The sequence below is a fragment of the Corvus brachyrhynchos genome, unplaced genomic scaffold (genome assembly GCF_000691975.1).
Source record: "Corvus brachyrhynchos isolate BGI_N302 unplaced genomic scaffold, ASM69197v1 scaffold331, whole genome shotgun sequence".
NCBI lineage: Eukaryota > Metazoa > Chordata > Aves > Passeriformes > Corvidae > Corvus > Corvus brachyrhynchos.
The window spans coordinates 952,832-969,733 of NW_008237229.1; the positions used below are offsets into that span (position 1 = coordinate 952,832).

A 16,902-nucleotide genomic window follows, 5' to 3' on the forward strand; every position below is an offset into this window, starting at 1 on the left:
AGTGGGAGAAGGGAGGAAGGTGGGGGGAGGAGGAGAGTTCTGAAAGTGGTATAATTTTTTTTTCTTCTTTTAGGTCTGTTAATAAACTTCTGTATATTCTTTTAAGTTTGGTGCCTGCTTTGCATTTCTCCTAATTCTTATCTCACAGCAGATAAACAGTAATGAGTATTTTGGACCAAACCACTACAACAGCAGTGATCAAGTCTGAGCTGGCAGGTCTATTTACTAAAGTATTTAGAGAGTGAGTGCAGTAGCTAATAGTCCAGAACTAGAAGTTCCTACACCCAAGGCTTGTAAATCTTGCAGTAGAAAACCTGATAGCAGTTAGGAAGCTCTTACTGCATCAGTCAGAGAGGATCATTGCAATGCTGTCTCTGTGACAGGCCACTGGTCACAAGTGCATTGTAACAGCAGGGAAACCCTCATTTTGCCTTCATACCTGGTCCATCAGATTTCTTCTTGACAGGTTCCTCTTCGCTGTCCTCACAGTCCGCATCATTGCCACCTCCTGCAAGCAATGAGCAAACCAGTGAGTGTTACACCTACAGAAGTGCTGGTGTAAATGCCATCCAAGTTAGAAAATGCTAGAGTTACTAAGCAATAGTGACTGGTTCCTCACCTACCACCATAACAGAAAGCAGCATATTTCCATTTCTAAAGCACCCAAGTGAAGGGACAACCCTGTCAGTGAAAGTGTTCATGGATGACCATCCCTCTATTGCAATTTGCAGTGGCATTTTCTTACTAGGTAGGCTGCCGAGCGAGATCATCTCTTGGTGTAAACCCAGATACTTTCTCAGTCACTCCTCAGCCACACTCAGCTGTCTCACCTTCTTCTGGCTCACACTTTAGCTCATTTCTTCATCTCCTGCAAAGGGCAACCTGGGCAGTGCTCTGATCTCGTCCTGCCTCTGGCCCACCAAACCTGAGGGAATTGAGTGGGACCTTCAGGCTGACCTGAAGCAGCAGAGTTGTTTTGACACCACCACATGCATTTATTTAGGCCTGTAGCAGAAGAGTGTTGTAGCATCACAGGCAGAAGTGAAGGACAAATAAGTGACCCTCCTTCTATCTAACGCCCAGTAACTGCAGCTATGGTTTTAGTGGCAGAAGCCCAATTCTAAAGCTACTTTTTTGACAGGTGAAGGGGCCAAACGGAGGAAATGTCCAGCTGATTAGGCCTGTATGGGCCCTTCTCTGACCAGAAAAGCTTTTGAATTTTTATTTTCTAGCTTAGAAAAGGAGAAAAAAAAGAAGATATATAAACCACTTACAAACTTCGCTTTTTTTTTTTTTGCCCCAGAGCCATAAATGATTTTACACTGCCAGTAAAATCTAAACAAAATCAGTATCAGTTTTCCTTTTGCTATCTACTGAATTTAGGGGTTTGTGGATATTTGGGTTTCTCAGTGAGTACAACATGGAAAGTCAAAAACATTTCTAAAACATTTCTTTATATTCTTCCTCATGTATCAACTCAAGCTTCTTTAAGGAACAATATAGGCCAAATGTAGCCAAAAGAAATAATATGTGGCTATTTAATTGAATTTTTTTTTACAGCTCCACTTGAACTACAGCTGTTTGGGAACTCCCTCATGAAATAGTTCTTCAACACCTTTCCCTGAGAATACACATGACTTTACCATTGAAAAGAGTGACTTTGATGAAATCTAGAAACCCCTGCACAGAAAGATAAACTTTTTTAGGAGATGAGGGAGTGAAAGGTTAATGTCCTTGCTCTTCCTGATTCTGGCCAGACACCTGGAATTTACACTCCTATATTCTGGAGAAATGCTGTTAACTACCAGGTTATTCGCTTTATAAAGTTACGTCTTTACAATTTACTATTGCAAGTACTCCCCAAAACGTTTTCACATAGCTGATGTTTTCTGCAATGTGTTGAATCTTCCTACTTACCAAAAGTTCTAGGCATCTCTTGCAACCCCATGGAAAATACATATATCCCATCTTCCCCTTCACCTCCCTCAAAGTGTGTTACACAGAACAGAAGGACAAGGCCATGGCTGACCTTGACATGAGTTGGTGGAGGAAAAGACGGACAGCCAAAGTTCACTCATTTTTCTAGCTCCTAGCCAGCACCGAGGGCACTTGTCCTCTAAACCTCATCTGCCTTTCACTACCAAATACAACAGGCAATAGTTAATATTGTTTTTTTCAAATGGAAAAGGTTACGTACCATCCCCAGATCCTTTTCGCCTTCGCTTCTCTTTCCCATAACTTTTCTTCTCTTTGCGCCTCTGTCGCAGAGCTGTTTTAGGGTCAGTTATCCAGGCTTGATAAACAAACTGGAAGGAAAAAATTCATTTGTATCAAAGTTCCTCATGTCCTGAGAGTAAGCCATAGAATAAGCTACAAGCAGGACTATAATTTTAGTAAATGTATTCAGACCTGCAGGGACAAGGAAATACTTTTAATCCCAAATCAAACACCTCCCCTGCAGATCTGCTGAGTTTTCATGTGCTATTTTTGTAAGTGTAAAACCAAATGTGAAAGTACTTGTGGGTGACCCAAGTTTCATTAGAACCCACAAAAATTCATGCTCAGAACTTTGGGAATTAGTACATTTTTGTGCATATGGGCTACCTTGTCTGAATCTCTCAAGTCTGTATTTCTACTTAATCATTTTACAGGCAAGATGTAGAGCAAAGAAAACTTTTAGAGAAAGTGCTGCAATCCACTAATTAAAGCATCAAAAGATGTAGAGATATCCCTGTACAGGTAATGTGTATTTTTCACAGCTTAGATACTTTTTGCCCCTCTGTAAGTCCCAGTGGAGTGTTTACAGATTTGTTACCTATACACAGTCCCAAAACTGGCAGTCAGGAATTCCTCAGGTTGCTTCCTGATTTTAACAATGCCTTTCTTTGTTGCTTCAGATAAGTCACTTATGAATCCTTCTGCTACTGTTTCTCCAGTTGTAAAAGGAAGACATTAATACCCACCTAGTTGTCCAGAGTATTTTATGGGACCAAATCCTACTCACAGCACTGACAGATCAACAGTCTGTTGACCTGTGTGACTGCATGCAGCATGGAATTGGCCCAAATTATTTATAAATTATATAGCAGTAGGGGTAAAAAAAAGTAAAAAAAAGTTACCTGAAAGTAACTGTTTTAATAGTTCCACTTAATCTTTGAAGGAAGGTTACAGAAAAAAAGGAACAAAACTTGTGTCTTTTATCCCTATGTAACATAAAATGTATGTCAATAACAGAAACTAAAGTAACTTTATCTTCTCTGCAGCTCTTTAGGGCAAAAGGTGTTTTTTTTGCTCATTTAAAGGTCTTCATTGAAAAATGGTAATTATCTTCAATTGTCTTCTATTTCTAAGCAACACAGGCCTCTAAGAGAGGGCAGGGAAGCACACAGATGCAGGCAAGAGGCTGAAAAAGCACAGTAACAAAACAGTTCTATCTAATCAATTCACATCACAAACATGCAGACAATTACAACAACACACGTGTATCTCAGTGAAGCTGGAATTGCCCCTCATAGGACAGAATGGTAAAATTTCTATTTAGTTTATTTATGCTGTCAGAATTTTCCTATGCAAATTCCTTTGGAACATTTGAAGTATTCTTTTAAAACTGTTAAACTGACATTAAATTAATTCAAAAGGGAAAAATACTTTGTTTTGTTTTGTGAATATATACAGCCTTGGAGAGAAAAATATTCTGGTACTGTTGAAAAGAAGATCCTCTTCCAAATCTCTCAAAGTCTTTACCTTTATTTTTATATGTCTGAGTTGTTCACAACAAGCACCACATGAGAAAATGTGTGGCATCAGAGGCCCTGGTTTCCCTCTGCTTGGTAATAGGTGTTTTCTAATGAAGGTGATCTAGGGGAATGGTGATACTTGAATTAATTAATAGCATATTAACTTACTGGAAGTCAGAAACTGCCAACATCTTCTATTGTCACTTAACTGTGAAAGTGTACACCAGCCACAATCATAGTGTGAATAAAGAAATTAGAGGTAAAAGGCAGACTTGGAAGGGGGTAGAAAATTAGAATTAGGAAAGGGCATTTGACTAAATTTAATGTAACGACTTATGCTAAGCAGTGGGTATTTTAAGAGCAGACTGTGTTCCTATATATTAGTTTAGACTTCTACCACTGCGCAAACATTCAGTTCAGTATCTTTTAGGCTTTGGAGCTGGTAGTTTCAATCTGTAACATTCACTTCTTACAAAAGTCATGTCACATGTGGAGTGGAAAATGATACACAGTGCCCAAAGCTAGGAAATGCTAAATGTATTAAAGAAGGGCAAGAGAGAAGATGAACAAATCTTTTTTGTGATGATACAGGCCAGAAAAATAGAGGGCTAAAAAGGGGTTTGGAAAAGAATGTGTGTTTAGCAAACCTTTCACCAGCTTTCTGAGATCAATTACCACGGTGTCCATAAGATACATGCAACTTGATGTGCCCAATCAGTATCAAAAGAAAATAAGAATTTGGGTCTGCATTTTCTCTCTGTGGTTACATGTAAAAAAAGATAGACCACTTTGCTTGTGACTTGACCCCTCCGAATCATGAAATGCATTGCATTTACTAGGAATGAGACTTTAGCTGTCATCATTTTTTTAAAGTCATTCATATAAGAGGAAAAATGCAGATGAGGGCAGAGGTATACTTATACTACGTCAGGAACTATGGGGTGGGTCACACAGTGAGCATTTGCAAAATGTCAAGTACCTTTGCTGCTTTGATTAAATACTGAAGAATAGTTTTGGGTAGTTTAATGATAGACTTTGGCAAGGCTAAAATGGCTGAGGCAAATTTTCCAATAGCTCTCTATAAAGAAGGACAAAGCAAGAGTAGTTAGTAGAAAAGCAGAAAATATTAATAAAAAGGATCTCTCTACTTACTGTATCTAGAATACTAAGAACAAATTGACATTCATAAACTTCAATATGAAGAAAAGATCATTTATGTTGTTCATGTTAAAATTTCAAAAATGTGACTCTTAACTGCATGCATTCTCTAATTTAAAATCTCCAAGTTAACCCTTGAAGGGACTATTGAACACAATTTACACTGAAAGAAAGATCAGAAATTAAAATAATTCTTTAACAGAATCTACAACAAAGTTCACTTTGCTAGTATTTTTACTAAGATCTTGTGCATGATGGTGGAAGGTGAATAAGATATGATAACCAAATGATGAACAAACATTTCATGAACAAAACCAGTTTTCTGCTCTATAGAAGTCTCTGCTTATATAAAGCCATCCAGCATCTTCATGTTCACATATTGCAGAACAGGCCACCTATCCAGAACATCTGACCAAATTTTGAAATAAAGAACATATCCTCCATCCTCAAACAAATAGTTTCAGGACTGAGATGAACAAAAAAAAAACCTAAACCCCAGCATAAATGAAAAACTCTTGTTAACTTCTGACCTCAAGTTTAGAACTCTTTAACTTAGTGCTTGGCACCAGCACATCTGAACAAAATTTCGTCACCAATTTTTTTAAAAATTAGAAATAAGAATGCAAACTTTCCTCTATACCTGCATGAAAACCAGAAAGAAAAATGACATAGAAATGAGCCATTTCTATGGTCCAAGGTAAGTTAAATGTAAAGTACATTTTAAAAAAATAGTGCAAATACTAGAAAATATATCTTACTTATCACATTATTTTGATCCATATTTGTTTTGCCCTTATTAAGGTCAGAATTTTTTTTCATGTCATTACCATGGAGGCAGTTTTATGAATGTAATCAACTGGCAATGTAACATAGTGTAAGTATATAAACCAAAAGCACATTGTATTAATGAACTAAACAAAATATTCCTTCTTGCAATTCAGTAATGTTGTCTGGGAAGCTTTGCTTGAAAGATTTTGGCTTAGGGAATAGAAAAGCATGGAGGCCGTTTCTTGCTCTTGCTTGAGTTGAATGTTCAGCAATGCACCAGTTCTGCAGTGATGTGAGGTTGCATCTAGATGGGAATACTCAGCTGGAAAAAGCTGCTCATTTGCCTAAGCTTTTGAAGACTCAAAAAACTTCTGCAGCATTTCCAAAAATTATTCCACAAGTGAAACTTTAATCTTATGAAAACAAAAGCAATCCTAGATGCAGGAGTATTTCACGAACTTCTTCACCCAAGTTCTTCATTTATGCCACTGCACTCAGTATCTGGTATTGTCTAACACCAACCAGTCCATATGGAGGAACCCAGATAGGAAACCTCAGATATCTTTTTAACATTATGATATCCTCCTCCATCAACACAGTCTGGCACTAAAAATGCCAATATAATAACTAACACTGAAAGCAAAGAAATGGATGTGGTCTCCTTTTGTAATTTTTAATGTTAAACTCCTTCTAACCCAAGGATATATTTTTATGGCCCACTATGTTCAATAATTTTTTTTAGTGAAGAATGTATTCTTTTCCATGAAAACCTGCTTATTTTGGGGATTATTTCTTCATGGAATGATAACATCTCCTCAAAACTAGAAAACCACTGGAGGCATTGCACAGTAGCATCAGAGACAAGTCAGCTTCCTCAACTGTCCTTATTGCAATGGAGAAAAAGGAAAAGCTTGGATTCCTAAACTTTTATTTTCATTTTTGTTATCTTCAGGCATACGTGAATGAAGATGACTCTACCATAGTTTCGGCAATGGTTAAAGCATAAGGCACACTTACATTTTAAATTGGCAAGAAATTTAATTTCCAATACCTTTCAGGACTACTTTAGAGGAACTGGCAGCTTTAACATATGTGCCTTTTTTTTTTCCAGATGTCAACGAGAAAGCAAATTACCATAAAGTACCTGAAATGCAGATTTTTTTCGAGGCTCTTCCTCTTCTTTTTTTTCCTCTTCCTCTTCCTCTTCACTATCCGTCTCAAACAAATAATAATTTCCACTTCTGACCACTAAGTGAAACAAAATATTTTCTTACTTTTCTGAAAAGTTCTATTCTCAACTCCCCCAAGACCTATGAACAGGTAGGCAGTCATTTAAAAATTTATAACCAGGAGAGGTGAAGCTCCTAAAACCCCAACAAGAAGCAAGAGATTAAAAGGTCTCAGGCCATTTATTTGATGTTAGTCTGCAATACTTTGGGCATGAATAAGATCTATACAAGAACTAAGGAAAGCATCCCTATAAGAGGAAAATGTAAAGAAAAGGATTGAAGTTTACCAAGTTACAAGGTTACATTTTTAGAAAAAAAAGACAAATAAGTCTAAATTTACTGAGGACTTATGATTATTTGAGGGAGTAAAAAAAGCCCAGCAGGTAAGTATATGAACTTACATGAACAATACCACTGGACAAAAAATACAGAACTTCTCTTTAAAACATGGAGACAATCCTTTAAACTAGGCAATGGAATGGTATTAGTTTGATGAGGTAATGGAAAACCTTGGCTTGTTTAAAACAAATCACTTGGATTCTATTAACATGATTGCAAATGAGTTTCAATTTTTTGCCCATGGATTCAGAAAGATTCTGAAACCTCGATACAGTGTAGGTACACAGTGATTAAGCTAGGCCTTATATCCTTGAACAGAAGCAATATTTTTATTTCTCAGATGGCAACAGGCCTACATGAACAAACAAGGGAAACAAAAGAAATAAAAATAAGGTAATGAGCAAGAGAAAAATAAAAATCACAGCATTACAATCAGCAGTGAAAACTGGTAAATAATTTCCACATTTAAACTGAAATATTTGAAGGAACAGTTACTTAGATGAAAATTTACAAAATCTGGATGTATGGAGCAATACATATTTATATAAAATTATATTTATCCATCATTAAAGGTCTCTGGAAAAGTGACAATTTTAATTCAATCATACCTTGAATTCTAGACAGATCCTGTGTGAACAAATGACCACACATAACTACTTACAAACCTCTAACCACACTGTGAAATTTGCCAGAATTGGTCTTTGGAGCATATCTTTGGCATCTAAAACTCCCTCACAGAGGGAATTTTGTGCCTCAAGTGCCTAGTTATGACTTTTAGCATCAATGAATGCCCTGCAGAGGCACAGAAAGTCCACGTCAGCAGTTCTAATTGTTGCACTGAGGTGAAAAGAAAGTTTGGAAATTTCCTGGAAACAAATTAATTTTTTGGTGCTGTCTTCCAAGAATGCCCATTTAAAATGTGTTGAAGAGATGAAAGCATTTTAAGAGCCAGTAGTCTGCAGTTCTCCTTCATGAAAAGGTATCTTGCAGTCAGCAACAGAAATTGCCAACACAGCAGATCAGCTGGGTAAGGTTTGACATTAGGGAAAACCTCTACTGCAGTGCAGCTCTGTAAAGGCTCAGAGTAGCACTCAGCCAGGCTTGGAATGCCTGAGCCAGCAGCGAATTAACCTACATTGATCTCCCTACAAAATTTTTAGGTTAAACTGTATCTGAGGGGACACTCCAACGTAGCAGTTACACCCCTTTCACAGCTCAAGAGGGAGGTATGATTGAATAGCAATAATGCATTCTTGCACACATCAAAATGGAGTAACTGGCGTGTCAGTCACCTACAAGGATTCCTGAAGAGACCAAGTTTTACCAGTAACACCATTCATGGCCAGACTGGACTTGGGAGAACCCTCTTGTACTGCAAAATGTCACTTCCTCCTACTGAGAAAAGGGACGTACAGGCTTTTCTTGTGGGATGGGATGGATGGAGGAGGCAGAAGAGGAGGCATGTAGGAGAAAGCATCATCTCATCATCTGCTTGTATCCAACCTGCCCAGGACAGATGCAGTCACCATCTTTTGCACTTCATCAGACACAACTGTGTGACCCAGGAGAATCTAAGCATGTGGTCCTAACTCCTGCTGATCTTTGTGGGACTCCAAAAATAATCCACAAGCACAGGAGGAACCACACCTCCCTATGAGGGAGATTGTGAGTGACTGTCAGTGAGGAAATCCTCACCAACGTGTTTTATCTGTTCTACTCAAATTCATGACTCTTTCAATTGCTACGATATACAAAATGAGGCATCCTTCTGCACAATAAAATTATATCAAGTGATATAAAAATAACAATAAAAATGTAAATCAAAAACTTCAAGCTTGAGTGACTTCAATGTATACATATATATACACCCACAAACCCATTTACTGAGATGAAGAGCCACATGCTGCAGAATGCTGCAGTTGCAGCAGTGTTCCAAAAAGAATGCGTGGGGAATATCAGTCTATTCCCAGCCTGCGTGCCTGTGAACACCTACTGTCAGTGCCACGTTTCACTGAGTGTAGGAAACCACTGGTTGTAGGATCAGGGTCTGTGATGTTTCCAACAAGGTTTTGCATTATTGCCATAAATAATTCCAGGAATGCTCAATATTTAAATACCAAAATGCAACTTGCCACCTAAGAACATTAAATAATGAGGATGAAATAAGTAAAAGCCAAAGTCAGTATCTCTCTGTGCAGTTCTTCTTACTACAAAACCAGTGGTGAATAAACAAGAGACCATATCCCATTCCTTCAAAATCACCATAGCTTGAAATTCTATAGTAAAAATTCACAAATTATAGTTTTTATCTGTTTTGTCATTGTTCTTAATGAAATTACAGGACAAGAATTTTATTTTCATCAGGCTTTTGGAAAGGATAGGTCTCTCTAAAGTGGCAGTGTGCCCTTTAGAAAAACAAAAATAGAGGCACAGTTTACTTGTGACTTGATAGAAATAAACATACCATGTTCTGTTAAACACTGCTGGCAAATATGTATCTGCTGGAATTATAAATAAATACACATAGGTAAATGAAGCAGTATGTAGATGTGTAAAATTATGACTTGGAGTAGCTCTTAAACTAAATGACCAAACACAATATAGACATTCATATTTTTAATGGCATGAAGCTGAGTTGGGAGAGGTTTAGGATGGATATCAGGAAGAAGTTTTTCACCCAAAGGGTGGTTGGGCACTGGAACAGACTCCCTAAGGAAGCGGTCACAGTACCAAGCCTGAGAGTTCAAGAAGCATTTGGACAATGTTCTCAATCACAGGGTCACAGGGTGTGACTCTTGGAGTGTCCTGTGCAGGGTCAGGAGCTGGACTGGATGATCCTGATGGTCCTTTCCAACTCAGCACATTTTGTGATTCTATGGTTCTGTGATTTAACTCTGATCAGTGCTCTACATTGTAAGTATTTTTTTCACATCTTCAGACGTTTCTAAACAGCTCATGTCTGATTTCATTCAACAAACATCCAATAGAAGGACATCTGATTTGAGATTGCAGCCTACTCAGATTTCCTGTTCTACCTAATCTACATAGCAAAGAACTCTATCGTATGACTCGGCTGGGCTAAAAACAAATTAAAATATCATATTGCACCAATTCTATGAGTGACACACGCTAATTATTTCTTGTGCACAAGGCTGGACGTATTTTTGGTCTCAGGTAAACACACACAAAAAAAAATGGAGACAGCAAAACAACTGGCATCAACAACACATTAAGGTGTCACCAGAGAGATGCAGCTGAGCTCTACACAGCCTAGTTCTGGGAGTAGTCTTGCTGCCTTACTGTGGTACTCAGATTACTACAGTTGGTACTAGAACGACTGATGAACCATAAAAAAAGATGTATGATGTGTGTATATGAAAAAGGAATTATGACTAATCTTAGAATGCATTGGCAAGCTTTCACATTCACATTTTTAAATATATTGAGCTCTGCAGTATCGGGGAGTTGAAACCTTTGAGGTCAAGATAGATTCTTTTTGGCACATGCTTATCTGATTTGATATTTTTCTAAGAATGCTCAAAGTATCATGAGCTAGCTATGCTTCCAACACGTAGTTCAAAATATAGTTAAATTCTCTGAAGATTGGAAAGTAGAAATCATTTTGTGAAAAAAGCCCCAAGCCTTCTATCAAGTCACAATTACAAAATCAGGCATAAAACAAACAGGCTATGGGAATGCCTTCATTCTGGTCAAGGATATAAGGGTTAAATCCACATATTTGTAAGAGGATTGAGAAAACCTACTGGAAGCATGATCAACCCAAGGCCGCCACCACAGCTTTTTTTTGCCCTTGGCTTTCTCTTTGTCTGCATCTCCTAAAATAAAATATGTTCAAATATTAATTTTACAAAACGAGAAACATATTTCTTACACTGATTAATAATTTTAAATTTCTCTCAAAAGAGCTAAAATTTCATGAGGACATCAGATGTCAGGTCTACTGAGTACATTTAATATTAAAATAATTCAAAACCATAACCACTAAGCAGAAAGACTCTGGTTTATGCAGTAGTTAAAACAGCATTCCACTCTTAAACAGCTAAAATGTTGAATTTTGTGTTTTAAAACATACTGCCACAGTTGACTGTAGCTTACAGATGAAAAAAATTTCCCTCCTCTCAAATGCACTTACATTTCAGGCTCCAAAAAACTTTAAATCCAGTAAGTGCTGATCCCAGGTCAATGCTGGAAATGTGGTACTAGATATGATTTTATCTGTTCCCATGTTTTTAAATAACATTTAAAAGTATACTAACATTTCAGTGACTGAAAAAAATCCAGAACAGCATCCAGAAAACATTGCTGGAAAAATGTTGGTGCTACCTATTTGTAAAACTCTTGGTTATAGATAATGACTTTTATCAAAACAAACCTCTGACTTTTCAGCTCTTTGCCAACAGCCTGAAGTTAACGAAAAGTATCCTCAAAGCAAACCATTTCCTCTAAATCTTGTTACAGTACATAACACAGATTTTTTTTTTGGCTGCATAGAGCCTGAAACTGATACTCAGCTAACAATGTTGTTACATGCTGGCAGTTTTCAGTAACAATTTATCACTTGTCCAACTAGCAGGTCTATCAGATCCTTAGCACTCAACTGCAACTATGGTACAGGAGTAGCTAATGGTACCTTCATCATCTTCTTCAGAAACCTTCCGAATCTCTGGCCCCTCTGAGGACTCCTGGTTCATGCTTAGCATCCTCTCTTTACCCTTCTTGTATTTTTGCTGCCGGGCTTTGATGCGATCCATTCTAGCAAAAGGAAGAATCTTATTAGATTTACGTCTTCATCCTTTTTGAGCCACCTTGAAAAACAAGTGCTAAACACACATACACACACACACACATACTCTGCAGGGAAATATTCCACACTGTCATTAATCCTGCCTTTAAACAGAAGGAGTTACATTGCTCTGAAGGGGCTGGCTGGAAGGACCAAGCATAGATATTCACTCCACGGTCAGTGAGAGCTGGGTTTCCTGCTACCATGATTGCTTTACCTGCTCCCACTCAACTATTTTATTATCATTTAAAATTGAAAGAATCGTTGTCAGGAGTTACAACAAATGAAGCACTGAGAAAAAAAGGACTTCTGCCTAATGCAGCGCTTTTCCTGAAACTTCCTACTCTGAACCAGGGATGTGGCTGATCCTGCACTATTTTTTCTGCATCTTCACCCTTTAAGATCATTTGTCTCAATGGACACCAGTGACAAGTGGTGTCCCTTGGGAGTCCAGTGCTATTTTTAGTGCCTTCATCAATGACAGAGACAGTGGGATCAAGCGCACCCTCAGAGGGTTTGCAGATGACGCCCAGCTGTGTGGTGCTGTTGGCACAGCTGAAGGATGGGATGCCATCCAGAGGGACTCAGACAAGCTCAAGATGCTGGTGTACAGGAACCTTGTGAAGTTGAATAAGACCAAGTGCAAGGAGCTGCATCTGGGTCAGGGCAACTCCCCAGGCTGAGGGGATGAACAGGTCCAGAGCAGCCCTGCCAAGGATGACTTGGGGCTGCTGATGCATGAGAGGCTGGACATGAGCCTCCCAGCCAGTGACACTTCCAGCCTGGACACCCAACTGTGTCCTGGGCTGCATTCAAACCAGCACAGGCATGAGGGTGAGGGAGGGGATTCCACCCCTCTGCTCCCTTGAGACCCCACCTGCAATGCTGCATCCAGCTCTGGGGTGCTCAGCTCTGGGACCTGTTGGAGAGAGTCCAGAGGAGGGCCAGAAAGGTGATTAGAGGATGGAGCACCTCTCCTATAAGGAAAGGCTGAGACAATTAGGGCTGTTCAGCCTAAAGAAAAGGGTCTGGAGAGACCTTTCAGTACTTGGAGAGAGCTTATAGGAAAGATGGGGCCAAACTTTTTTGCAGAGTCTGTTGGGAGGATGAGGGGCAATGGTTTTAAACTGAAGGAGGATTGCTTTAGATTGACTGTAAGAAAAAGCCTTTTACAATGAGGGTGGTGAAACACTGTAGCAGGTTTCCAGAGAGGTGGTGGATGCTCCATCCCCAGATACATTCAAGGTCAGGTTGGATGGGGCTCTGAGCAAATTGATCTTATTGAAGATGTCCCTACTCATTGCAGGGTCCCTTCCAACTCTAACAATTCCATGGTTCTGTGATTCTATATAGGTAGGAAACACAGTCCCTGCAGTCTTCTGATGATTCCTCCATTACACAGGGTGGAAGAAGCTGTCATGAGTGGGCTTTGACACGGCTAGGAAGCAGTTAGGGCTTTCCATGCATCATGGTGGAGGAGTTCTGAAAGCTTTCTGCAGTTACAAAAGCAGCACGTTGGCTGCATGTGAGAGAAATCAAAGTGACTTTTGGGCTGTATAAAGAGAAAGGTTCTCCAGGCCACTTAACCTGAATGCAAATGAAGGTAAACATATATTTTGCACTCAAACACTAGAGGAGGAACCACAAATGAAACAGAAGGAGCAGTCATGAAACAAATTTTTCCAGGAATACAGCTACCAGACATACAGAAAAAATTCTAGTAATGGTAAAGCATTTCTATAAAAGAAAGTGCTAGATAAATACCAGAAGCCAGTATTTCTATGAAAGAAAGTGCTAGATACATACCAGCAATCAGTTAAATATGTACATATGTATGCATCGAATTATGTAGAGATATATAAATGAATTAAATACATACTGTCTTTTCAGTTGATCCATTGATTTCTTTTCCTCTTCGATTCTTGCCTTTACAGCCTTGACAATTGTAGCCTGAAAAAGCTCAGCACCCCTACATCAGAAATGGGGCAGAGGAAAAAAGGAGATGACATGCTAAGTGTTTCTAAGTTTTCCTTATGGCAAATAATCACACAGAACTCTATGTTCCCTCTATACACAACCTTATCTGCCTCAAACAAAAGTAATCCAGGGCCTGAAAAAACCAATCAATTGCTCTAAAATAGTAACATCTTTACAGTCAATCATTTTAAGATCTGGGGCCAAATGTTGTGAACCCTACTCAGCCCATAAGTTCCTCTAGCAGCTGCTCAAGGAATTCAGTTTCCTACAGAACACAAGTAGGCTCAAGGCTGAGGAAGGTTTTCTTGCATACCTCCAGGATTTCTGTATAGTCATTTCAGCATTATAATCACCTCAATCCCCTGCCTCAGTTCTCCTGGAATTTGTGAGCAAGGTCCAGCTTTATCCAGGGCTACGGCAAGCATAGATTCAGCTTCACTTTTATCCTCTGAAAACTGTGGTGCTTTTGATCTGACAATACAAGCCCTTGAGCAAGTTTCTGGTGTGACAAAAGAATATGGCTTCTCACCCCATTACATTAGAAATGTAACCAGCTCACTGATTTGGATGTCTTGGCTATTCTTCCTAATTCGCACATGAGCTCTTGAAGGCTTTTAAAGAGTCTCAAATTCTCTCTCAAAGAAGTAGTCTAGAAATAGCCTAGAAGAAGCCTTTCTTTTGTCAGGTATTCAGTAAGAAAAGCTGTAATTTTAGAAGTCTACTCTTTCATTCTGGATGCACATTTCCTGATATAGGAGGTGTTTTGATACTCATGATTTTGCTTTATGCTGTTTTCACTGTGAACACAGCACGCCAAAAGATCTACATAAAGGCCATATCCAGCAAAATTGGGCATCAGCACTAAAATTCACCCCAGAACAAAAGCATAATAGAGGCAATGTGGGGTTGAGGTATAGGATTTTTGGTAGTCCTCTTTAGAGTGCTGAATTTTGTTTACTATAGGCAGCTAAACATGTCCCCTTCTTAAAATGATCCCTGGTAGAGGAAGATATAAACTACTTCCTTTCAGAACATGCAAGCCAAATTTTGCCCTGAAACACAGTCAGAAATCAATGTCCATATGTTTTTTTGAGGGGGAAAAAAAAGCCACAATGCATTTAATCCAATATTAACAAAAGTGATTTCTTAGAAACCTTATGGAAATTAAAACCAGAATTTCATTCCTCATCTGCCTTCTTATTATAAACCAGAAGAATGTTTGTGCTAGTGATGGCTATGAGTGGATGCCTGCAGTGTAACAGGCCCAACGAGGTTAACACTTCCTTGCCAAACCTAGTCAGTGTTCAGGGATGCAACACTTCCCAAAAGCATTCCCATTTCTTCCTAAGCCAGATGTTAGAACTTTCCTGTCTTCCTCCTCCTGCAATGTTTCTCGAGACGGGATTTCTAAGGACAATTGTCTCAAACAGCCTCTGACAGCAGAATATTTTCTTTCCAATACTTAGAAACTCTGGCATTCTCCCTCATGTATATCGATGTTGAGAAAACACTGCAACACACATGAACTTTCAGAGCTTTTAATAGGAGCAGCAGATGATATTCTGATGCTAGTATGATGATAGTAGAAAGTATGGTTTAATTTCTATTATATTCTCAATTAATTTTCTTTCTTGTGTGTGCTTTGTCAAAGGTGGGTTTGCCTTTATGAATTTAGCATGGATTGTTTAAATCAATGTTTAAAGGACTGTTTTGGTACTACCTGTCATAATCAGTAAGTAATTACTGTCCCTATGAGAGATTTGAGCTGTTTAATTTAATTTCTTTTAGATTTTCTGTTACCTTGATGCTAGGATCTGTGAAGCTTTTATATCTGCAACCACATGGAGGAAGTAGTAACTCATGAAGACTCTTCTTTGCAGCAGCAGGAAAGCAAAACATATACTGTCCCAAATGATTCCTGCTTCTCCACTGGGCAGTTTACAATCTAGATTGCTCGTTGCTGGAAAAAGACACCATCAGTGTTAAGCACTCTTTTATAATGTTTAATCAATTAAATAACCCTAGCCTTTAAAATTATTCAGATTATTTTAATTGGATTTTTCTAAAGAAAATTGTCACGCATTTCCATTTGAGGTATACCGTAATTTCTTTTCCAGCAAACTTTCTTTTCCAGCAATGTGATGTCCCATGACAATTGAGAATTCATCAGAAGTGAACCATTTGCATATAAATCCACCCAACTTTAGTAAGTACTTGAAAACAAAGAAAGGAAAAGGCATATTTTTTGTTACACTGAATTACTTGATTTCAGTGTTTCCTAAAATGGCATATGTCAATTTTTTCTTCTCTTCAAAGTGACTTTTCCCCTGATATTTAAATTAAGAACACTATCAACAGGAGAAAGAAGTGGTTTATTTTTGTCAAAATTACTTTTTGACTGCCACCATCTAATATTTTTATTTTTCCTCTCCACAACTCAGTTCAATGTTCCTTTCCATTGCATAAGAGAAGAAATATTTGAAACCACAAAACTGCTTCCTTTGGGGTAGGACGAGACAGGGAGAGAGGAAATCCCATTCCTCCTACTTCTAGATTTTGGCTTGGGCTATTTCTTTCTTTCTTTATTCTCTGTAAGACAGTTCTCTTGGGGATATTAAAAAATTAAAACTGGGTTTTGTGGAGCTGGACTATAAACTACATGGCCTATGCTGACCTATAGAAGGCAGTAGAAGGACTCAAGGGACAGGCTCTGGCTCGAAGCTGGCTTTTCGAGCAAGCAAGCCAATCTAACAGCTCTGGAAGGTCAAACTCCAAGAGCTTCAAAGCCTGTTGTGGCCAACCCCTGGGGGGGGTCAAAAATCTGTGTCTAAGCTTCTGTTGCTGCCCAAGAGGTTTTGGATAACACAAGAACTTCTGCACACCTTTCATC

General features: G+C 38.6%; 1 protein-coding gene across 6 annotated transcripts in view; it reads right to left on the reverse strand.

Moving 5' to 3' along the window:
* PIEZO2 (piezo type mechanosensitive ion channel component 2) overlaps positions 1-16,902 on the reverse strand; it is a 244,170-nt gene that overhangs the window by 36,281 nt on the left and 190,987 nt on the right. For 5 of the 6 annotated variants that reach the window (XM_017729452.1, XM_017729451.1, XM_017729450.1 and 2 more), the window contains 7 exons: positions 15,813-15,972; positions 13,915-14,004; positions 11,883-12,004; positions 10,996-11,067; positions 6,808-6,911; positions 2,198-2,306; positions 440-508 (listed from right to left, as the gene is read on the reverse strand). In XM_017729452.1, coding sequence (XP_017584941.1) covers positions 440-508; positions 2,198-2,306; positions 6,808-6,911; positions 10,996-11,067; positions 11,883-12,004; positions 13,915-14,004; positions 15,813-15,972 — 726 coding nt within the window. Of the gene's footprint in view, positions 1-439; positions 509-2,197; positions 2,307-4,716; positions 4,816-6,807; positions 6,912-10,995; positions 11,068-11,882; positions 12,005-13,914; positions 14,005-15,812; positions 15,973-16,902 lie in introns of all 6 variants that reach the window. The other variant, XM_017729447.1, reaches the window with a different exon arrangement.